The sequence below is a fragment of the Solanum dulcamara genome, chromosome 2 (assembly GCF_947179165.1).
Source record: "Solanum dulcamara chromosome 2, daSolDulc1.2, whole genome shotgun sequence".
NCBI lineage: Eukaryota > Viridiplantae > Streptophyta > Magnoliopsida > Solanales > Solanaceae > Solanum > Solanum dulcamara.
Genome location: NC_077238.1, coordinates 82,202,857 through 82,227,144, shown reverse-complemented (window position 1 = coordinate 82,227,144; position 24,288 = coordinate 82,202,857). Strand labels below are relative to the sequence as shown.

The following is a 24,288-nucleotide window of genomic DNA, read 5'->3' as shown; positions in this document are numbered from 1 at the left end:
TATATATCATGAAAACTCCACCGTTTCCTAGTGTGTTTGTTGTTCGAAATGGCAAAACCCTTGTAGTGTCTACAGCTTGCATTTGTATCCATTTGCTGGATTCTTTGCAAGTGATTTTCCCCCTTTTCTATCTTTTCTTGATTTGACAAAAAGTTTAAGGAAAAAAAAATTAAAATTTTATTTAACATATAAGTCAAATATACATAAAGTACTAATATCATTTTAGTTTAATCAAATCCTTATGAGGAAATAATAAATTATATTATTAAAAATAAAATGGAAATGCTAAAGCAATGTTGTCGGTATTGATTTTTAGTATTATAATAAAGCAAAAATAAGATAATAATAACTAACAAGAGTTGTGATGGAATGTTTAATGCTTACTCATTGATAACAAAATTACCCATTTTTAATAGCAAATTGAATTATAACTCGTTTATTGACTTGATCTAATGAATTGGATTCAAAACGACCCATCGAACTATTGAGTCAAAACATGTCAAAATAGTGTAACCCAACGGGTTAAAATGCAACCAAAATTCAAACATATCAAATCAAATTTCGAGATGGAGGATTATGTCAATCAAGAAGAATTTAAGAAAAATACATTAGCTTTCACTTTTTTTTTAATAGAAAAATCAAAACTAAAAGAAAAAAAAGAAAAAAAAAAGAGAGGAGGTTGGGTCATGTTAGACGTGGTTATGACCCATCTAATTTACGCAAATGCCCTTTCCTAAGTTACTATTTAGATTTTGTCCCTATTTTAAAAATTATGCAATTATAGCCAAAACAAAATATCAGACTATTTTCTAAGCCTATACGATTTTTTAATCAGAGTATTATTTAACCATTTTTCATGAGATTTTTCAATTTTTTCAAAAGAGATTATTAGACTACGGTCTAAAAGATTCATAAATTGTAAAGAGAAATAAAGAGAGCATCATTTACTTAATAGTTGTCCCAAAAAGGGATGATCGACGAATATTTTGGCAATCATCAGAAATTTCACTATGGGATTTAAAGTATAAAAAAGCAAACACACGAATCACATTTACTATATATACATAAAAAATATTTTTAATTATGTATAAATAATGTAATTTTCCGCGAAAAGAATTTGGATTGATCCTCTTTGCCCTACCTGGCTCCGTCCATGTTTATGATTTCAATGATTACATTTTGACTCAAGCAAGTTTTGGTCGGCTATATCATAATCGTTTATTTTCGTTCTTTGAGTCACCTAAATTTAACTCAACCTGCACATTTGTAACACATCCTCTTGAGTTCATTATATATTAAAAAAAGATCAACATCAACTAAGAATATTTGTTTTGGTTTCACACCTGGTGTCCGGAGTCAGCGGAGTTCCGACTAAATTCGGTTGGATCGCGTAGTGCAGGGCTTATTCGGGGATGGTGATCCCAACGAAATTTTTCCATACCCAGGGATTGAACCCAAGACCTCTGGTTAAGAGTGAATCAGTCTCACCACTACACTACAACCCATGTTGGTCCTCTTTTTTGGGGTCTTCAAAGAAGATAGACCCCTCCAAAAATGGGCGTATGCCAGTAATTACAGCGCGCTCACAATATTCTTTAGTAAAAGACGAAAGAATAGTTCGTTTTATGCTCACTGCGTGGCTGCGTACATCAACTAAGAATATTGTTTCCTAGCTAGTAGAAGAATACCATAAAAAGGTTATGGATTCTTTACACCATCAATATAGTACTACTACTCATATAAATAGACATACCTAGCTCCTCCTTTTGATAAAATATCATTGCAGTAACATTGAAAGAAAGAAAATACTAAAATATTTTAGTATATAGTCATAATATAACAATAAAACTTTATATTATATTTTATATTATCATGCCAAGATCTGTTGATCCATTGATAGTTGGTCGTGTGATAGGTGATGTTTTAGATCCATTCACTAGGTCTGTTGATCTTAGAGTTGTTTACAATAATAAAGAAGTGAACAATGCATGTGTGTGGAAACCTTCTCAAGTTGTTACACAACCTCGGGTTCATATTGGAGGGGACGATCTTCGCAATTTTTACACTCTGGTAAATTATGCTCACCCGGCTCGTCGATCCACTATGTTTTATTTTATGACATTATTATTATGTACTATTTGGAGAGTCAAAGAGGTTTGATGTTTTGAATTATGGACTATTGTTTCTTGTAGAACTATCTAGAGAGTCACATATATAGTTTTTTCTCTGATCACGATGATTTCAAGTTCTCTTATTTTCTAATGTTTTGAATTATTAACTATTATCGCTTATGTTACTCTTTAATTTAATTTCAAGTTCTCTTTTAAATGTTTTTGAATGATTAGCTATCATCCCTTGTAGTATTTTTTATACTCAATCACATTGTTTTATTTTATATGACACTATTACTACTTTTTTTTTTTTTGATTTTTTTTTTATGGTAAATATTATTTTCTTTTTTATTCATTTGTAAAAAAGGTAAATATAGTAGTTTTGGGTACCATTTACCCTACACACACTTTCCCTTTTGAGCCCTAATTACTGTGTCTTTCTTCTTCTTCGATCTTCTTTGCCATTCTTGCTGTTCTTGTGAAGATGATGAAGAGGCCAAAATATGTTGCTATGATGGTTTCCTTCTGATTCACACCAGTTTGTTTGCTCTGTACGTGTGTTTGTTGCCTTGAATAGTCAGAAGATGACCATTTTCGTCTTCTTCTTCGATCTTCTTTGCCATTCTTGTTGTTCTTGTGAAGATGATGAAGAGGCCAAAATATGTTGCTATGATGGTTTCCTTCTGATTCACACCAGCTTGTTTGCTCTGTATGTGTGTTTGTTGCCTTGAATAATTTGTGCTCTTCTCCTCTTAGTGTTGAAGATGATGAGGAGACCATTTGATTTGATGGATTCTTTCTGATTCACATCCGATTGCTCTGCATGTGTGTTTGTTGCCTCGAATTTTATTTTGAGGGTGGACCTTTCCTTGTCTTCTTTCTTTTTCTGTTTTTGTGCTCTTCTCCCCTTATTGTTGAAGATGATGAAGAAACTCAGTGATTTGATGGTTTCTTCTGATTCTCATTTGGTATAGTTTGTTTTTGGTGTGTATCGTACTCCTCTGTTGATCTTGTTGCTTTTGTGTGTTTTCTGAAAGTTGTGAGATTTGTGATATGCCTTATTTGCCTTTGATTCAAATGAGTGTAGTTTGTAGACCTGCAAAATGACCAAACAATTAGTAAAGACATCAAACTCATTCTCCTTTTCTGTGTCTCCAGTTTCCCATTTCCTTTTTCCTCCCTTTCCTTCAACATTTCTTAATTCTTAGATACGGAATTTGACTCTTATCACTATTTAGGATTCTTCGCATCTGTACATTCAACTCCTCAAACAAATAAGCCTGCAGGGGACCCTCATCTAGGGCATAATTTGCTAAAATATCTGCCAGTTTATTTGCTTCCCTTAGGGTATGTTTGAAAATGACATCCAAAATTCTCTTGTATTCCTCCACCTCATCTACCCAACTTGCAATATTCCATGGAGGTTTCCATTCTCAGTTCAAAATTCTTTGAATAGCTTGGGAATCTGTCTGGAAAATGATGTTATTTAGTCCCTGTTGTTTACAGTACTTCAAGGCTTCCAAAAGAGCCACAATTTCTGCTTCTATACTGGTGGCATAGCCAATTTCCTCACTCTTAGCATATATTAAGTTCCCTTCTGCATCTCTCACACAGAAACCATAGGCACTCCTCCCTGGGTTGCCTCTGGATGCATCATCTGTGTTGCAAGCATACCACCCATGTGGAGGTAGATTCCATCTAACTTTTGTTACCTTCACTCTTGCCTTGCCTCCCTCTAACATTTGGATCAGATTTTTCCATCCAGGAGGGATAGTTCTAATTGAGGGGTTTCTATATTGTACTAGTCTTTGGATAGAAACTACGACTAGATAAATAACTGAACTATTAATCTTTCTATGTCCATGCTTGATACCATTCCTTCTCTTCCAAAGTTCCCACATTATAATTGATGGCACTGCAGCATAAACCTGTTTCAGTCTGTTAGTAACTGGTGCCATCCACCATTTCACAATTAGCTGTTGCAGTTGTACCCCCTCCATCCTTATTCCTGCAGCCTTACAGAAAAAGGACCAAGTCCTTTTAGCTGTATCAGATGTTAAGAAAATATGATGTATAGTCTCTTCTCTAGGATTTATACAACACCAACACTTTGACACCAGAATAAAGTTCATCTTCTTTAAGACATCATCTGTAGGAATTTTGTATTTCCAACATCTCCACATGAAGAAGGAAATTTTAAAAGGCAAACCCTTTATCCACATGAACCTGTAAATGTCCAGTTTTGGTCCCCTTTGCCTAATAAAATCCCAAGTTGATTTAATTGTAAATTCTCCACTTGTGTCTAGAATCTACCATGGTCTATCAAAGTCTCTTTCTTCCTTGGGTATGGTTATATTGTCTATTATGTGATCAACAATATCTTTATCAAGTACTTCCCTAAGTTTTTCTCTATTCCACCTCCCCTGTACTATCATTTCACTAACATTTTGAATACTTGCATCATAAGTATTCCCTGGATTTACATAGTATAAAGCTCCCAATCCAGTCCAATTGTCTAGCCAGAAAAGTGAATCTCCTTTCCTCACTTGCCACCAGATTTGGTGTTCTATTAGGTCCCTGGCTTCTAGCATTCTTTTCCAAGTCTGTGACCCCTGTTTCCATTGCACCACTGTAGCATGCTCTTTCTTACAATATTTGTTGGTCATAAAATCTCTCCACAGGGAAGGTTTTGTCCTAAAGTTCCACCATAGCTTACAAAACAGTGCTAATGCCACATCATGTAATGATCTAACACCTATTACTACTTGAATAACCGGAGAGGTTTTTCTATGATAACAATAGTTTCATGAATCCCCATTGTCAGAAAGTTATACTATATGCACAAGCATGATAGAATTAAACGGATTTTTTAATGCATATATAAATTTTTGAATCACCTTGACGTAGGAGAAGAGTACTATTGTATTCAAATGGTCACAAGCATGATATTTTTGAATTTCTTCAAAGTTTTTTTATTAAAAATTCTAAATCCGTCACTAATTATTCGTAGTTTGAATCGACCGCCACATAAAATGAATTGGAGGGAGTATAAACATGTACAATAGTGTTTAGTTTCTTTTATTTTTCTTAATGTTTTGATGACATTTGAGATTCTTTTGTGCTCATTTTTGTTTACGAAGATTATGGTGGATCCTGATGCTCCAAGCCCAAGCAACCCTTACTTGAGAGAGTATCTACACTGGTTAGTATTGTAGATCTGATTAGATCAAACATGTGAAAATTCTTTTTGATAAATAGACGATCTCTATTTGCTCATAATGCAAGCGAAAACCCATAATTGATAACATAAAAATCATAATGTCGTGTGTACTGAAAATCCTATTGCTTTCATAATGCAAGTGAGACATATATATATATTGTTACCCGAAAATAAAGTGTCATAATGTCTAGTTTTCCTTATCAATATTTATAATAATTATTATTATTATTATTACTATTACTATTATTATTGTTACTCATACTATTTAATTATCTTTTTTTATTATTATTACTTGTTATTTTCTTTTGCTTTAGTTATCATATTGTTTATTGTTGTTACTGCTCTTTTCTCCATTATTTTCATCATGTCTTCTTCATTATTGTATTCCCGTTTCATACAAGTTTTGAAATGCGTTGAACAGAGAATCTACCAGAAACAACCTCTCTATTTTCACAAGATAGGTATAGGATCTGCATACACATGTCACTCTGACAAAACCCCACTTATAAAACTACACTGAATATATTGTTGTTGACGTTCTAACACTTGTGTAATAATTTTTTCTAGGCTGGTCACAGATATCCCAGCAACAATGGATACAAACTTTGGTAAATCCTTTTATAATTATAGATCATATTTAATTGTTACTTTCAATTTTACTAAAATCCATTTTGCATTAGTTTGTCATTTCACACAAAGTTCTATGTATTGACATCATATTTCACACAAAGTTCTATGTATTGACATCATGTAGTATATGATAACTAATGTCCAGGTTAAACTCTATACACACATATATGGTCATTAATCTGGCTAGAAAATTCAACCACAAGTTTCAAAAATCTTTTAGATATTATATTATATATGGTCATTAACTATTCGATTTTTTACTTTACTCCAGGAAATGAAGTCATATGCTACGAGAATCCAACGCCTTCGATGGGAATTCATCGATTTGTTTTCGTGTTATTTAGACAATTGGGACGTGAAACAGTGTATGCCCCGGGTTGGCGTCAAAATTTCAACACAAGAGACTTTGCTGAGCTTTACAATCTTGGATTGCCTGTTGCATCAGTTTACTTCAATTGCCATAGGGAGAGTGGTACTGGAGGACGCCGCGCATAAGAGATATTTTAAATATTTAGTAGAATAAAGACTTATTAATATATATCATCGCAACATCTTAGTGAAGTTACAGGACTCAGGAAAGACATCAAATTGAAAAAATGTTGCAAAAAGATATGCGCGGACTTTGCTTGAAGAAAATCAGATTAGTGACAATTATTTTTATGTAAAACCTAGATGCTTGATGTCTAGTACTAATAAAGGGGTTATTACCCTCATGTTATAATTATAATATATTATAATTATATGGCTTTGTAATAATAACTTTTCGTCGAATTGTATTCGTCACACAACTATTTCCGATGGACTTTCATTCCATATTATATATGGAAATATATTCTGATTTTTCTATTAGTGACTAACTTTTCTATGTATAAATCCCTAGATGCTTGTGGTCCAAATGTTCTAAGGGTTTCCTATGATGTTATGATTAGTATATATTGGTTAGAATATGATGATTGTATGTCTTGCAATAATAACTTTCCATCAAATTGTACACGAACGTCACAGTTATATATTCTCGACAGACTTTTCATCAGAAATTCATATTACCAATGGTTACCACCAATACCAAATTTTTTTATTGGTATTTTGATAAATCTTCATTTTTTATGAATTATTATTTGAAAATTCAACAGAATTTTATTTGTCGAAAAATCTCTTTTTGAAGATGGGAATAATTCTAGTAAGACAAGACCTAGCTAGTATATCCATCATGGATCTTAATCATAAGCTAAGTGTTCTTTCTTCCTAATTGAATAAGATTCCCAAAATATATTATTGGGCCATTAATGTGATGAAAAGTTGTTCATGATATAGACATATATATAGTATATATATATATATGCTAATTTATAATGGAGAATCCTTTTGGTCAAAAAAGTATGAGAACAATATTTTTGTCCAAGTTAAAAAGCTTGGAATGAGAATTTTGTGTTACTTGTGAAGAATGAGAAGATTATATTTCAATTTGGTCCATGAATACGAATTTTTCTCAAAAAAACTCTATAATATTCATATGGATTATTTGAATATCTTTGAACCAATTTGGTCCATGGACATAACTTTTCTTGTTTGTGACTGCTGGAATTTTGTTGGTTTAATCAAGGTTACACCCATCACTAAGGACGGGCTAATGAGAGCGGATCAAAGAGAAAGACCGACAAACTCTTGGGCTCGGAGGAGGTAAAAGCCAGCTAAGTTCGTCGAAATATATATATTAAAAGCAGGAACATAGCACAACTTCTAATATTTCATTTTCAAGGCGTGTATCCACAACTTCTTGTACTAATTTCTCTTAATACATTACTAATTTTCCTTACGCAGATTTATTTGTTGTTAATAGATAGGTAAGGGTATTGTCCCGATAGGTACTCTTCTATAGCATTCATTAATATCTAAGTTCAATGCTTAAATAGTATATTTGTATTAAGAAATTTATTAAATATGTACATATTAGATGTAGAACCTAGCTAGTTTGAAATCGTCGTTCCAAAATTAAAAAATCATAAAGTTGAAATTTTGACTCTGACTCTATCTAGATTCTAGACTGACAAGCTTCTGAAGAAGGGTGCACATAACATCTTAAGCGAATTCTATATTGGGAATAACAGATAAAAGTAAAGGGCTTATAATATATAGCACAAGTTCATATGGGTGCCTCGATGATGGTTTACCCCATCAAGGGATAAACTTGTGGGGACTATAGGACCAAAACGAATAATATGTATCATGTGCTTGGATCATAATTCTTAATTTTTATATACTGATAGCATAAAAAAAACTTTTAGATTAGTCATCTATAAAAGATAACTATGAGTAATTTTTATAATAAAGAGGATTAATAGTCTCAAAATAATAGCGTAAAAGAATTTGTATACTACTATATATTAGATCACTTATAAAAGATAATTACAAGTAATTGTCCATAATAATAAGTGGTTGGGCATAGTAATTTGAAAATAAAAAAATATATAAAAGAATATTTAGACTACTGCTCATGATAAAAGATACTACATGTAACTATCCACAATATGCACAATTAATAATCTGAAAATAAATAAATTAAAATAACTATTTACCAATAATAATAATAATAATAATAATAATAATAATAATAATAATCTGAAAAATAATACATTATCTATTTATGAAATCAAAAATATTCACGAAAGCGATTATTTATGTAAAGAAAGAGCACTCACCAAAATAAAAATATTCATATGTTGTCCATTGAAAACATACATAGTACTAGGGGTATTTTGATTAATATATCATAAATAAATATCATGTAGTATATTTAGTTGTTCAAGAAAAAATTAATCATCGCATAATTAATATGACATTTTATTGACTTTATTAAACTATATTTTATATTTTTATTTTTTAATAAACGTAAAAAAATTTAAAAGGACAATTCTTAGCTTTGCCATTGTCTCAAGACCCCCCCCCCCCAACACACCCACCTAAGGAATCATTCTGCTCATAAAATTGTGTGAAAAGTTATAGGACAATAGTAGGACCATCCAATATAATGATTTCTTAAATGGAATAAAAAACAAATTTGTTAAATTATTTTATAAAGCATGATTGTCTTTCATCGAAATATTATGTCATGAGTCAATAATATAAAAACGATTTTTTTTTTATATATATATATATATATAACTGAATTTGTTTTTTTATTCCATTTAAGGAATCATTATATTGGATGGTCCTTCTATTGTCCTATAACTTTTCACACAATTTTATGAGCAGAATGATTCCTTAGGTGGGTGGGGGTGGATAGGGTGTCTCGAACAGTGGCTGAACTAAGAATTGTCGTTTTAATATTTTATTGTGTTTATTAAAAAATAATAAATATAAAACATAGTTTAATAAAGTCAACAAAATGTCATATTAGTTATGTGATGATTAATTTTTTCTTGAACAACTAAATATACTACGTGATATTTATTTATGATATTAAGCAAAATACCTCAAGCAATATGTATGTTTTCAATGGATCGCAGATGAATATATATATATATATATATATATATATATTGTTGAATCTTGTTAACGGATTCTAGTGTATGATAAAAGGTATTCAAATCGTAATATTGTGACATTCTACTATTATTTTTTGAATCTACTTTAATAAATTTCTGATTCAGTCAGTGATTCGAGTGGAGTGCAGAATGAAAGCAAGGAATATTTTCTTTTTTCCTTATTTTGAGAAAAAATAGAGAAGAAAAAAAAAAGAATACTAATCAATAGATTTATTACCTCGGAATTTAGCTTGTTCATTCATGAAAGCAATTGTCACTCTCTGGTGGGCCTTTATCTTTCAAATAAAAGAGGGTAGTCGCAGCAGGAGAAGCACCCCTAAACCCCTGAGATCACTCGACCCCGACCAATCAATCTCCTGTCATTGCTATCTCGTGCGCGAAGGATTGCTCATGCTTCCCAAACGTCACGCATTTTTTAGGTCATTAGTCAACAGCTCCCTGAACAACGAAATAGGGGTGACTTTACATTGTTTCCTGACACGCCTATCTTTGTTTTAGGAAAATCCTCTCCCCGTTTAGGCGGATGACGCGCAATAGTTAAGGGTTTTTTTGACGAAAAATCCATCAGAATAGGACAAACAAATCAATTTCCGATAGATTCGTCTGAGATTAAACCTTTTTTCAATAGCTCGTAGTACGTGACTAAAGAAATAAATTTAAGAAGAGGTACTTCAAGAAAACTGTGTGTGGACTTTTTTGTTTGAGGTGGAACTTTGGACTTAAGAGTTATTTTTCTCAAGTTTAAAGTGGTGTACATACCTTTTTCGTCTATCACTGAATCTACACTACTTGGCTTCTGCTTTTCAAAAGAAGAAACGTTAAACTTCAAGCATTCAAATCAACACCCAATAAACCCATATTCTTCAGCCCTATCTAAAAATTTTATCTCCCTTCATCTAAAAATTTTAACGAGTGCATTCTTCTGCAAAAAACTAGAAAAAGACATAGTTTTTGAGTTTGTTTTTAATATAGTTTTGATTTTGTTCTGATGGTAAGATTTTTTCCCCCTCTTTGTTAGTATAACTTATATGTTATTATATATAGTTTAACTTTTAATTTATCAATTTGTACTTTTTTAGTTTCCTACTTATTGTGTTTTTTTTAATATAAAATTCTGAGATTGAAGTTTGGTGCTATCTCTTCTGATAGCATATGTTAGTGTAGTTCCATTTACAAATAAGTTGCTGACCTTTTTTCAAAAGATAACTTTATTCTTTATCTGTTTCTCCTTCTTAATGTGATCAGTTAAATATGATAAATTTTTCTTATGTTTTCTTGAGATATGCATTTTTTGAAGATTTCAATAACGTTTGGATAGAGGGCTCCAAGTATTTGCACTAATCCAAATTTCTCAAATGTTAAGGAAGCTATTTTTATGACGAAGAATTTTATATTTGATTAATTGACCGGCTATAAGGACCAAACTTTAGGCAAAGGGTGGTCCATAGGTTAAAATTTTAGAGTAGTTATAATGAGTTTATGTTTAAATTTGCACACTCTTAATACAATTGAAAAGAAAATTTATACATCCTTCGTCAAAAAAAGAAATCTCTCTTGTGCTAAATAAACTATTTATTAATTTTGTGATCAAATTATTAATAAAAAAAAGTAAATTATTGATCTTCTTTATGGTCTTTTTGAATACGCCTTCCAAACCATCTGTTTGGAATTCTTTAGTAGCTTATTTCTCTTTTTCTTTTTTTCTTTTTAATTGAAAAAATTTAAGCTCTTGTATGCATCAATTGAAAGAGAGATGGAAGCAATTGGAACTTGGATATAATGGCTAATGCAATGATCTTTCTCAATTTCTTTTTAAGTTCTGGCCTTATGAAGAAAAAAATTGCTCTTACCATAAAAGTTGCAAAATAGATGCATGAATCTTTTTATCAATAGCTTTTTTATCTTTTACACATTCTTTTGCAATTACACACACTCGATCGATTTTATTCAAATTATTCCTTTCTTAGTTTTTCTTTTTTTTGTTGAAATTCACAAAAGAAAAATATAGTGATGGGTAGCTTTTATCACTAAATAATAAAAAACTATTGTTAATTCTATTAAACAACGAATTATAAATGTCTTATCAAGAAAATTTTGTTAGCTATGAGTTATTTAATGACAGATTTAACGATGCATTTTATAGTTACGTTGATTCTTCTTGTCCAAGAATCATGTATAATTATCTTAAATGATTTTCTTTTTTTTATTGATTATATTTTTGCTTTTAGAAAGCTAGCTAGATAGTTAATTAGTTTGCTGTAAAAAAAAATGACACATATTTATACTTGAAAACTATAACGACTCAAATCATCGTTAATTATGACTAGAAGAAATCACAAGAAAACTAACTCAACTGGGTCCCACAATCCCGCCAGAGAGGGAGGATCCGCCATGGGGCGCCGCTCCAACGGGATACTAGCTACCGGAGCGGGAGAACGTGGAACAGAACTTAAGTCGCGATTTTCTTATTTTCCGACTTCTTCAGAGGGTAAGTTAGAGGCGAGGGTTACTGCAAAAACCCTCCAAAGGCTGCTCCTGATTTAGGAAGAGAAAGGGAAGGAACCTCAGCACTGGAAGGGCTTCAACCGACAGAATTCATGCCTATATTGCCTATTAGATATCCGAAACCAAGGAATTGGAGTCGTGTTATCTCTCCACTGCCGCTTGGCGCCCATGTAGGCTAGGCTTCTCTTATCTGAGTAGTAAATTTATACCCATTACATACTATAGAAGGAAATTTAATAAGAAATCGTATAACTAAGCTATGTATCATGGGTAGTGGGCAGAAATTCGGGTGTCATTAGTGGTCTAACTTAAAGTGACCTGGATAAGAAAGTTGTGTAATGATTTTGGGAGATATTAGTTGTGATATTATTGCATTTAGTTAGGTGAAGTTGTTAATGTCATAGTTGTATGTACATTGATAGAAAATACGTGGATATTGTTGATAAGCCTTAGGGATTAGCAATTTAGGATGGTTTGGTTTTCGTATGTGTTTCATGTACTTGTTAAATTGCTTCATTGTATGCACGTGCGTACGTGAATAGGAAAGTATACTATCGTATAAGTGAAATGATCACTTGCTGGCCTGTTTTGTGATAAATCTGTTCTTGGTGATATAATGTGGATAGTTGTGGGTAATTTGTGGTTGATTTACATAATTGGATCGGGTTATCACGTTCCGACATATTCTTGGATAGAGTGTCACATTTCGACACATATATGGCTGAGTTGGGTCCCTTGAGAGGGCCAAGAATGTGTGTGTGAATGGTCCCATGAGAGGATTGGATGATATTTGTAAACTGTGTAATAGTGAAGGTAGACGTTAATGAGCTAGGGAAAAGACTTATAAAAGAACCCTGTTGATTCTGGTATGTCATTAGTAAAGAACTGCGAGTCTGTATAGCCTTATCCGTGGGGAAGATGGTGGACTTTGTTAGGCCTCAATGTGAAATATGTGATATTCTATAATTTCAGGTTAGGGGTGGAGGTTGCTTGTTGGCAGGGAATCGTTGGTAGTAGTAGTGGTTACCTAGAATTCGGAGTTAGTTATGAGGTGTGGTTATGGGATGGCTAGGACCTGGTATTGTAAGACAACTGGGTCAAGATCAGTGATAGTTGTTTGGAACCATTGAGTGGCTAAGGTTGTTGGTTGGAAATTGTTAGGATGAAGTGAGCAGTAGTATGGTGGTCCCATAACCCACAGGTCTCAAGTTCGTAACCTAGAGTTGGTAGTGAACCCGTGGTTAGTAGAGCGGTGAAGGCTATAAGAGTGAGAGCAAGGAGTTTACTAGCAGGTTTGGGTGGACAACCTTATAAAGTTTAATTATTATGATCTCTCTTTTTTTCTGTTCATATATTATGCGGTGGGTATCAGATTGATCGATGATACCTACCAATATGTGTTGTTTGTACTGGTACTACTCTTGCTATGCCACTTGGTATAGTCTGGTTGCAGGGTCAGTGATACCTCTTAGGTGGAAACGAAGACGAAGACTTTCCAACAGCCTCTATTTTCCTTCATTATGGTGGGAGCTGTGTCATTATTTTATTTATATATTGTACTCTTAGAAGTTCTTATACCTATTTTAGATTAGTATGTGTGGGGGTTTAAGTGTTATTTTGTATAAACTGGATTACTACATGCTTATTAGCAATTTTCTGGCTTTAAATACTCAAATTTGTTATAAATTCCACAATGCTTTTCATATAAGGGAGTGAAGGGTTCTCCTACTTAGATCATAGAATGGGTGCCGCATGGCCCGGTGGGTTGAATCATGATAAAAATGTTTAATTTTAATATTTTTATTTTGCCGCTAATAAGAAACAAATTTTAATTTTGACATATTTAAGATCATAGGTTCCAAATTAAAGACTTATAGACACATACATGTTATAGCATATTTAAGATAACACGTTTCAAAAATCTCCTAAATTTCTTGTCGAGTCAAATCTATGTCACATAAATTGAAATACGTGTGGGGAGAGGGAGTATTTTAGAATAATATAAATGAAACTTAATGTATATCAATTATTAGAGGGGGAATTTAGAGACTTGGTCAAAATTAAAGAAAAAAATGTTTAAAGATCTAATTATTTTCTTGCTAGTATTTTGCGTTTTTAATGTTGCATTAATAAGACTTCCATGTTTTAATTAATCATATACTCATGTTTTTATAAATTGTAACAGAAGCAACAATAGGATATCACAAATAGTCACTTGATTTTGCATATTGATTCACGGCATCAAAAATATCTTTAGTGATAATTAATTAACTGTAATAATTTAATTACCCTTAAATATGTATTTTTAGCGGCAATTAGCATTCTTTGTAAATGTCCCTAAAGCCTATAAATACATTAGATTCAATTATAATTAACTAATGCCGGTAAAGACTTTAACAATCTTTATTAATGTGTATATTTATTGCCGCTAAAAATTATTTTGGTTATAATAATGGTTTTATTATGTTTTTGACTAAATAATGTTTGACCAATTACTCTACACAATTTGCCATTTATTATTCACTTATGTAGAGTTGAAATAGATGAGATCTCTTCTATTTTTTTATTTTTTTATTTCCCATTTGGTATAAATAAATTCAAAAAAATACGTTTTTATCACATATGATTAAAGATAGCTCAATAAACAGAGACTAATCTAATTGAGTCAATGAAATTGAATAAATGCATAGAGGTGTCATATTGATTAAAAATCTACCTTTATATGACTTCTTACTTGTTCGTTTATAATTCTTAGTCTTAGTATTAATCGAAATCATATATTAAAAATATAATTGACATTGTCTTACGCATAAATTGCGATACACTTACGTCTTTAAGTGTCTTATAAAATACTGAGTTTCAAAGGATTTAAGTATTTAGTTGACAAAACAGAGCCGAAATAACGATTCAGGACAAGTAGAAAAAATCTTCTAAGTCATTCCACCAAAAACTTATCTAAGTTATATACTTAACATAACAATCAACTTTATATATATTTATTCCCTTTAAAAAATGAAATAAGTTATCCAAGTTAAAATAACGGGATATCCTGATTTTAAACCAAACGATCCCTATATTTCTTCAAAAGATATTGCATCAAAATTCATGATTTGGCACCATTAAGGCTCAAACACTACTGTCAATGTGAGTAAAAAGTAATAGCATCAACTAATCAAATCTCCTGATGAAACATTTGGAACACAATCAAATTAAAATATGTGGCATCTCAATATTTGAAAATTTTAAATTATTAAAGAGGGTATACTTTTATTTATTTAATTACGACAACAATAGCCACCTATTAATTAGAGTTGACTTTTGAATGAAGCTTTTCTCTTCCTCTAATTAGAACATACCCCTTCGTTCCTTTTTATTTATTGCATTTTTCGATAGTCAATTTGACTAATTTTTAAAGTTAAATTAAATTATATTAATTCGATATCTTAAAATAAAACTTTGAATATTCAAAAATTATATAAAAAGTACTATAAATTGTAACTTTTTTCATATTAATATGATTAAAAATGCATCTTAAAATATTAGTCAAAGTTCATATCGTTTGATTCTCGAAGTTCAGTTAATATATCAAGTAGATTTAATTTAGTTAATTTAATTAGTTAATTAATTGCATAAAATTATTAGAGTATTAATTATTAGTAAAAATTTGCCTACGCAACCTTTTAATTAATTCTAACATACATATGATTAATTTGTACACGACTTACAAGATGCTACAACTTAATCAAAAATTGAACATGAAGTGAAAAGTCAACTCTCATGAATTTTATTTTAAAAAAAAATTAAACCCCTTGAGGATCTTATATTTCTATATATAGCAAATATAAACTCTTTTAGAGGGAACCAATATTGATTTATTTTTCCCATGGCAATACTCCATCTATGCTCCAACAATATGTTTCTATTTATATTGTGGATTTTCTCAATGCTTTCAATTAGTGCCAATTCTAATCAAAATGTAATTATTATTTTTTTCTTTATACATCTTTTCTCTTTAACTTCACTAGAAGGAAATAGCCCTAGTTTATGTTCGGTTGATCATTTTGTTGGCATCTGATATAAATATCTCTATTTATCTGTCGCTCGATAATGTAATTGTAGATAACTTAGTCTTAAAGGATCTTTGGCTATATTTATTATATTGAAGCCATCAGCATAAATTTTAAATACTAAATCGGCCTCTATGGGTAGTAATTACCTGATGTTACGAACAATATAACGATTTGACACATTATTAAAACAACTTACATTGTAAGTGTAATTTGAAACTATTATAACAAATAACTTTCCTTATTTTTATTTTATTTGATATACAGTGGCATAACAGGAAGCATCACACATTAGAAAATTGGATAAACCATGGTGGTGATTTGTACAATCAAAGATTTGCCTATGGAGAAACGAAAATTAGCCCTATGACTACTTCAAAGCTGAGGTTAAAATGGGAATTCAAAGCTGGAAAAGATATAACGGCGACTCCAGCAATATTCAATGGAATATTATATTTTCCGAGTTGGAATGGAAATATTTATGCAGTTAGAGCTGAAGATGGAGTTGTTGTTTGGAAAAAAAGTTTGCAAAAATTGACTGGAATTAATGGTAGTTTTAATTCATCTTTATTGCCTAATGTGACAAGTATAGTGGCAAGGGCAACACCAAGTATTGTGTTTGATAGGGATTTGGTGATTGTTGGTGTTTATGGACCAAGTTTGGTTCTTGGATTGAAAAGAAGTAATGGAGATCTTGTTTGGAGTACAACATTGGATGATCATCCTTCTAGTGTTGTTACTATGTCTGGGACATACTACAAGGGGTAAGTTTACTATGTTCGGTATCAGCTTTGGAGTTCATCCCTAACCCTCTTTTATTCAATCTAATATGTTCGGTATCAACTTTGGAGTTCGTACTTTCAAAAAATCACTAATTTTCGATAATTCATCAGAATTTAGCTTGTCGGTAACGTTTTCGATGAATTTTTTCTTATCGATGAACTAAATTTTAACAAGATATCTATCGAAAATTAGTAATTTTTTAATAGTATCAGCTAATGCAAAAATTTACATTAGAATATTCCACTCTGGGGCAAGGGTGGAGCTATAATATTAGGTATGGATTCGCATGAACATACTCTAACTCTTGCATTTGACCATATAATAGTAATTTTATTAACTATTTAATTGCAAATCAAATAACTAAAATCAGATATGAAATTGATGACACGTTTAGAATTAAAATTTTTAAATTCTAGATTCAATCCAATTGAGAGGGATAAAGCGCTTTAGTCCTTTACAATTATTACCTCTAGAATTTAACTTATGTATACTAATAGTATATATAGAATTTTTTACATATATATTATCCTTTTACCTAATTAAAAGGTAACACATATAATTAACCAAAAAAAAAAGTGGAACTAATAATCTAAAAAATTAAATAAGTTATCTATAATAACAAGCTAAAATTAGAAACGTCTTTTTATTAATTTAGAGCCCGTTTGGATGGGCTTTAAGTTGGTCAAAATCAACTTAAAGCCCCTTTTTAGCTTTTGGACGTGTTTTCCTAATGCTGACTTTAAGCCATAAAGTTCTTAAAGTCAGTCAAAAATGAAAAGTTAGGATTCCTAACTTTTTTTTCAAAGTGCTTGAAGTCATTTTCTTTGACCATAAAAATTACTTTTATATCCCTTATATTTTAACTAAATTCTCAAACTATCCTTTTTATTCTTTTAACCCTAAAATTTACATCATTTTCCTCATTTAAGCACTTTTATCCAAACACTCAACTGCTTATTTATAAAAATAACTTTCAGCACTTCAAAGTTCTAAAAGCACTTCATACATAAAAGTTATTTTTTTTTAAAATCCATCCAAACGGGCTCTTAGTCAAATTCCCAAATGTCAAAGTTAGACACGTGCAATTCCTCAAATTTCTCACGCAAGTATAATATTTAACATATGTTTAGTATATATGAAAAGTCGAATAAAGGCCAAATGAAACCATGATGTAGCCATTGAATTTAATTGAGATTAGATCATGAATTTTTTTTTAAAATTAAACATTGTATCTAATAAAATATTATTATATCGAATATTTTAAATCAGAAAATATAAAGTTTGATAATTAGAATAAAAAATTAGTAAATAATTGAATATTGTCTAGTTTTCTTTATCAATTTGTTACTCTCTTTTTTTCATCTTATCAATTTGTTACTCACATACTTTATTGTTGTTACTATTCTATTATTCATTATTTTCATCATTACTACTTCTTTTTATGTTTTAGTTGAGCTAAGTATCTATCAAAAATAGTCTCATTAAAATTATATTTGTACATTTTGATACTCGACTCGTAAAATTACAGTAGTATTGTGTTGTTGTATATCTCCATTATGTTTAACATTACTACTTCAGTACTGTATTAATTTTTTTCATATTTGATTTTCCTATGATTTAGTAAAATTACGTTGGAACATCCTGATACTCGACTGATGAAATTATTGTGGTGTTGTATATTATATTATATGGTTTTTATAATGCAAATTTAAATGTATTTGCAGAGCTTTTTACGTCGGAACTTCATCGCTAGAAGAAGGTGCTGAAATCGATGAATGTTGTTACTTTCGCGGTAGCTTCCTCAAGTTAGATATCGAAACGGGGAAAATTATTTGGAAAACCTTTATGCTGCCGGAGAACGGCGGAAAAATCGGAGGTTACTCCGGCGCCGCCGTATGGGGAAGTAGCCCTTCAATCGATTCCCGGCGAAATCACGTCTACATCGCTACCGGAAACCTCTATTCCGTCCCTAAACACATTGAGGATTGCCAAAAGGAGCAGAATCAACAGAACCATACGGATCCGACCCAACCCGATAAGTGCATCGAGCCAGAGAACCATTCCGACTCGATTTTGGCATTGGATTTGGATTCCGGTGAAATTGAATGGTACAAACAGCTTGGAGGATACGATGTGTGGTTCGTTGCGTGCGCGAATTCGACGAACCCTAATTGTCCGATTGGCCCGAACCCGGATTATGATTTTGGGGAAGCTCCGATGATGCTTAGCGTGGTTGGTAATGGAAAGAAGAAGGTAGACATTGTTGTAGCTGTGCAGAAGAGTGGAATTGCTTGGGCATTGAATCGTGATAATGGCAAACTCTTCTGGACTACTGTAAGTGAAAGAACATTTTTTTTATCGAGCAGCTTGCGCGTACTTTGAATATTTCATATAGGGCAGACCCGCTATATTTAGTTGATTTCAATGATGGTGATACTTTGACTATTTCATATAGGGCAGACCCGCTATATTTAGTTGATTTCAATGATGGTGATATTTTAGTCGGTTTATTCGCACCTCAACTGTTCTCGTGCCTTCTATACCCAATTATTCCACCTTATAGCATAGGATGTTGTTCAGAACCTAGATAAAAAGGTATGGAGGTCGAGAATTAAAGTAGAAGGATGGTTGTCTGTTGTTGTCGAGTACTGTTTAGTTTACTTATCAGTATACATTGTTTCCTTTGCTTCAATTATCGTATTATTTATTGTTTGTTCTCTTCTTAATTATTTTCAACACGGCTTCTTCACTGTTGTATTTGCTTTATGAACTTGATTTGTGACATGCTTACACAAGGTGAGGGTCAATCAGAATCGGTTTCTCTACCTTATGACAAGGTAGGGGAAAGAGTACGTATATTTTACCCTCCCAAAATTCATTTGTGAGATTACAGTAGATATGTTGTTGTATTGTCCAGAACCAACGTGCACACTTCTAGACTATTTCACCTGATACTTGCTATCTCCGACCAACATAAGTATCGGGTAACTTTGTTGCTTAATCTTATGCAGATGAAAAGGGATCACCTAATATTTTATGTTGTCATTGAGATTTGAACTTAAGTTAGACATTGTGGTTCTCTTCCAACTTTATTGACCACTAGATTACCTCCTTGATTGCGAACCAAACGTTTTGGTTTCTAAAATAGGACAATGTAACACTGAAGAAAATGAGGTTGATGTGTGCAGGAGGCTGGTCCTGGAGGTATAGGAGGAGGAGGTACATGGGGAGCAGCCACAGACACAAAGAGGGTATATACCGGCATTGCCAACACCGGTAGCTTAAACTACACATTGTATCCATCGACAAACGTTACAACAGGTGGAGGCTGGGTGGCGATGGATGCTCAAACCGGCAAGATCCTATGGACAACTGCAGTTCCAAACAATGGTAGATCAAACCCTATAACTGTTGCAAATGGGGTTCTGTTAGCTGGTTCACAAAATCCGAGAGGCCCCATCTACGCCATTGACGCGAAAACTGGGAAGATATTGTGGTCGAATGAGACTGGTGCAACTGTGTATGGGGGTATGTCAGTGAGCAATGGCTGCTTTTATGTTGGCCATGGTTACAGATCTGGTATAGGAGTCTTTAATCCCAACAACACTGCTGGAACTTCACTCTTTGCCTACTGTGTATGTTGAATGCCAAATGATGCCTCACTTTGAAGCTTTTGGCAAATCATTTGTGAATAAATAAAGATATACATGTTTGTGTCACATTGCTTTATACCAACATTTCTATTCATAATAATGGTGTGCAAGTCAGTTTGCTTTCGATTAGATACCTATTACCTCCAATCAACACAGTTATCGAACCAAATAACTTTTGGGCACTGAGAGACCATTTTATGCATCCCCACCAAGTACATAATGACTCAGATTTTCTAATTCTTAGAGAATTTAAAGATGGTGAAAAATACTCAAACGAGGCATGAAACATTACTTTGGCTCTAACAATCAAAATTCATTAAGACTCAACATTAGTGTCAATATGAGTAAAAAGTAATGCAATAATCAATAACATCTAAACGCTTAAATCTTAGACATGCCAAAAGGCAAGACATTGCAAAAAACACAAAGATATGAGTTCTTTCAAATTCTCCATTGCCTAGAAACTCTGTGATATGCATAAATCCTTCTTCACAGATCTTGCACGCTCAAACCTACAAGTGAAAATGTAATGCAAACAGTTAAATTCAATAGAAAATGTTCCGAATTGACGGACATCTGACAGAGAGCTTAATATTAACCAAGACATAGAATATATCCGTAATTGGTAAAAAGTAGAAGTCAAAGAGTGCAAACCTGGAGGAAGTGATTGCTTCAACTTGTCAGCCTTCTCAAAGTCAGACACACACAGTGTGTAGAGGTACTTGGAGCAGCGAACCTTGAACTTGACCATATCCTTGTTCTTCTTGATCTTGACAGTTCGGGCATCCTTCCTTCTGGCTGTCAGAAGGAAATCCTTGATCTCATGGATTTGCTTCGGCTACAAATAAATATAAAGTAAAGACTCATAACAGCAATTTTGATAAAAATGAACAAAAACATATCACAAAGTATTCAAGCAAGGCCCAAATACAGTACCAACTAATCAAATCTCCTGATGGAACATTTGTCGAAAACAATCAAATTTAAGCATTTAACTGAAAATTAACAAGAAACACGAATCACATCAATAACGTAATTACAACCTAAGAACGGAACAAAAAAAGCAACAGAAAGATCTTTATGCATATATACATATTACAGAGGATATAACTAAGTGGGTAAAATAATACTAAAGAAAAGTCATCAACAAACTGGAATGGAGTATTGGAATGAAATTGAGATAAAGCGGAACAGATATACCCCAACTAGTTTGGGGGATTTATACCATCTAAATTCCCAAAACAAATTACTAAAAACTCAAACTAACACAAACAGACAAACTAATAATAATCACATCCACAGCATGAACTTGTTTGCTCAATTGCAGATAACAGAGTGTTTCTCCTCTATACATCCTCTGAATAACAATCTTAAGAGATTCTCGATTTCAAATATCAAACTTCATACAAACTTGCTTATTCCAAAAAGAGAGTAGAGCAGGTAAATACCAACATTTCTTCTATAAAAAATCCAACATAGTAAGACACGGAAGTCTCAAACTGTATCTCAATCAACAGTTACCTCCCCACCCCTAATCAATTCAAGCTTATGCAGGTCTAAAACATGTTCAAATCTCTTCCTTTTTCTTTTCTAAAACAACAAACTAAAACTTCCTATAAAATGGCTAAACTTGTTCCAAAATAGAAGGAACCCATAAAATCAAGATTCATTACAAGTCGGAATCGTTAAACGGACATAGCACAGAACAACTATCATGGTATTGAGTTCGAAACTTCAAATTACTGATTCCTAAACTGAAGCTTCCATTAAAATGGCCAAACATACTCCAAAATAACTCTAATATTTAGAGTACTAGTTTGACATTGTAGCACTTTCTTCCAACAGACACTATTTTTATCTCAATAAACATGTCCAAGTTTTTACCTTTTCAACAAAAAAAAACTCCAAATAGAAAGAACCCACAAAATAAAGATTCATTACAAGTCGAAATCACAAAACAAAGACAATATAATACGGATCTAACTATCATGGTATTTAGTTTGAAACTTCAAACTTCAAATCAAAATATTATAAACCAAAGAAACTAAAACTATTGATTCCAACACTAAAACTTCCAATAAAATAACCAAATTTGTCCCAAAATAGAATCTTGGAGCAACCCCACCAAAGATAAAAGGATAGAACTCTAACATTCACACTAATTCCTCAAAACCCTTCATTTTTATCTCCAAAAAACATGTCTAAATATTTACCTTTTCTTAGAATAAACCAAAAAATGGAACAAGAATAACCCCAAATAGAAGGAACCCACAAAATAAAGATTCATTACAATCCAGAATCATTAAAAACAAAGATGACATAATATAGATCTAACTAAATATGACATAATACAGATCTAACTAACTTCAATTTTTTTGTAAAACAAAGAAATATTACAAAGAATTTATATATTAAGATCAAAATTAGAAAAATAAAGGAGAAAATGTACCATTTTGGGGAAGGGAAAGTAGTGCTAAGGAGGAGAAGACGGCGAGCTCAAAGAGATGGAGAAAACAAGTGAGGAGAAAGATGGGAGTATAAATATGCTTTGCTAAAACCCTAATCTCTTATAATTTTTATTTTTTTATTTAATTTTTTTTTATTGTGTGTATAATTTCTTTTTTTTTAATAAAATAGACAAACAAATATTATTAAACATTATTTCAACTTCGTACTTAAAATTTTATTTGTAAATGAATATTCTATCTTCAACTCGAAATATAGATTTGAGTAGTATTTTCCAAATTTTCAATTTTTTTCGAGTGAAATTAATGAACAAACACAAATCGACTTTCGAATATTTCTTTTAATTTCAATGTCAACTTTTACTTTGTTTTTTCTTTTAAAAAAAAAATTAAACCCGTAAAGCAATCACTTGAGGGATGATTAATTTGAATTGACGTTCGTGCACAAAGCTTGAACCCAAATCTAAATTCTATGACTTAGGATGAAGGAGTACTCACTATTCCATAACAATCTTTGGCGCTTTTGTTTTTCTAATTTAACTAATAGTAAATATAATTCAAATACCTAGAAAAGTGTTTTTTTAATCTAATTAACGTGAAGCCAAATGAATTTTGTATGTGTTAAAAAGATCCACTAAATAAGTCCAAATAATAATAGAATTCAAACCTAATATATTAGATTATGATAGAATCCCGACTCAAACCACAATAAATTGTTGTACTCTATGGCTATTACTCAAAAATTGTGGAATTTAGACTCCAACGAGGAATTTTATTAGCTCAATCGGTTGGCAATCTGAACTTTCAATTTGTTGATGAGAATTCGATTCTCAAACTTTTTAATTTAAGAGAGTGGGGGAGAGGGACCGGGGGGGGGGGGGTATTTGGTTAATGGTATTAACACCACCACAAGTTCACAGGTATCACTCAACAGTAATAACTGTGTCTTAATTCTAAGTAAGTTGAACTCGACTATATGAATCACAATTGTCCATATAGCTCCATTTAAATCCGTCTCACGTAAAAGTTCTCGATATTTTCCATGAGAAAATAGCCAGATGCCCTCTCAATCTATTACCGAATTCTTAACTACATACTTATATTTTACGGGGGTTTTATTACCCCTTGATTTTTTTAAAAACAGAATATATACCACCCTAAAACTAGACAACCACATTCTTAACATGTAGTGATGTACACTTGTTGTTAGCTGTCATTTAAAATTTTTTATATTTATTTCTCTCTCTCTCTCTTGTTTTTCATTCCCTTCTTCATTTTTATTTTTTTAATAAATTTAGATCATCCTTCA

At 31.8% G+C, this 24,288-nt stretch overlaps 3 protein-coding genes and 1 non-coding gene across 4 annotated transcripts; 2 read left to right on the top strand and 2 right to left on the bottom strand.

The window, feature by feature from the left end:
- Positions 1-1,523: 1,523 nt before the first annotated feature.
- Positions 1,524-1,643, bottom strand: LOC129881323 (U5 spliceosomal RNA). The gene has a single exon (XR_008765550.1). It is a non-coding gene; the product is annotated as a U5 spliceosomal RNA (small nuclear RNA).
- A 143-nt stretch (positions 1,644-1,786) lies between these two features.
- Positions 1,787-6,866, top strand: LOC129878927 (protein FLOWERING LOCUS T-like). Its single transcript, XM_055953494.1, has 4 exons — positions 1,787-2,070; positions 5,252-5,313; positions 5,899-5,939; positions 6,233-6,866. The coding sequence occupies exons 1-4, from the start codon at positions 1,873-1,875 to the stop codon at positions 6,454-6,456; spliced, it is 525 nt and encodes a 174-aa protein (XP_055809469.1). The 5' UTR covers positions 1,787-1,872; the 3' UTR covers positions 6,457-6,866.
- A 9,004-nt stretch (positions 6,867-15,870) lies between these two features.
- Positions 15,871-20,645, top strand: LOC129881110 (uncharacterized). Its single transcript, XM_055955460.1, has 4 exons — positions 15,871-15,987; positions 16,346-16,842; positions 18,586-19,195; positions 20,050-20,645. The coding sequence occupies exons 1-4, from the start codon at positions 15,895-15,897 to the stop codon at positions 20,503-20,505; spliced, it is 1,656 nt and encodes a 551-aa protein (XP_055811435.1). The 5' UTR covers positions 15,871-15,894; the 3' UTR covers positions 20,506-20,645.
- A 144-nt stretch (positions 20,646-20,789) lies between these two features.
- On the bottom strand, positions 20,790-23,069 carry LOC129881111 (60S ribosomal protein L38). Its single transcript, XM_055955462.1, has 3 exons — positions 22,964-23,069; positions 21,169-21,352; positions 20,790-21,026 (listed from the first exon to the last, which is right to left on the bottom strand). Exons 1-3 carry the CDS (start codon positions 22,964-22,966, stop codon positions 21,004-21,006), a joined length of 210 nt encoding a protein of 69 aa, XP_055811437.1. The 5' UTR covers positions 22,967-23,069; the 3' UTR covers positions 20,790-21,003.
- Between the last annotated feature and the right edge of the window lie 1,219 nt (positions 23,070-24,288).

What these genes read in the sequence shown, in the direction of transcription:
- LOC129878927 (XM_055953494.1), top strand. Translation starts at nt 1,873, where the DNA reads ATGCCAAGATCTGTTGATCCATTGATAGTTGGTCGTGTGATAGGTGAT. An exon ending in TTGAGAGAGTATCTACACTG is followed by an intron (nt 5,314 to 5,898) that starts GTTAGTATTGTA and finishes AATTTTTTCTAG; the next exon opens with GCTGGTCACAGATATCCCAG. An exon ending in AACAATGGATACAAACTTTG is followed by an intron (nt 5,940 to 6,232) that starts GTAAATCCTTTT and finishes ACTTTACTCCAG; the next exon opens with GAAATGAAGTCATATGCTAC.
- LOC129881110 (XM_055955460.1), top strand. Translation starts at nt 15,895, where the DNA reads ATGGCAATACTCCATCTATGCTCCAACAATATGTTTCTATTTATATTG. An exon ending in GTGCCAATTCTAATCAAAAT is followed by an intron (nt 15,988 to 16,345) that starts GTAATTATTATT and finishes TTTGATATACAG; the next exon opens with TGGCATAACAGGAAGCATCA. An exon ending in GCAAACTCTTCTGGACTACT is followed by an intron (nt 19,196 to 20,049) that starts GTAAGTGAAAGA and finishes TGATGTGTGCAG; the next exon opens with GAGGCTGGTCCTGGAGGTAT.
- LOC129881111 (XM_055955462.1), bottom strand. An exon ending in GAAGCAATCACTTCCTCCAG is followed by an intron (nt 21,027 to 21,168) that starts GTTTGCACTCTT and finishes TTTCACTTGTAG; the next exon opens with GTTTGAGCGTGCAAGATCTG.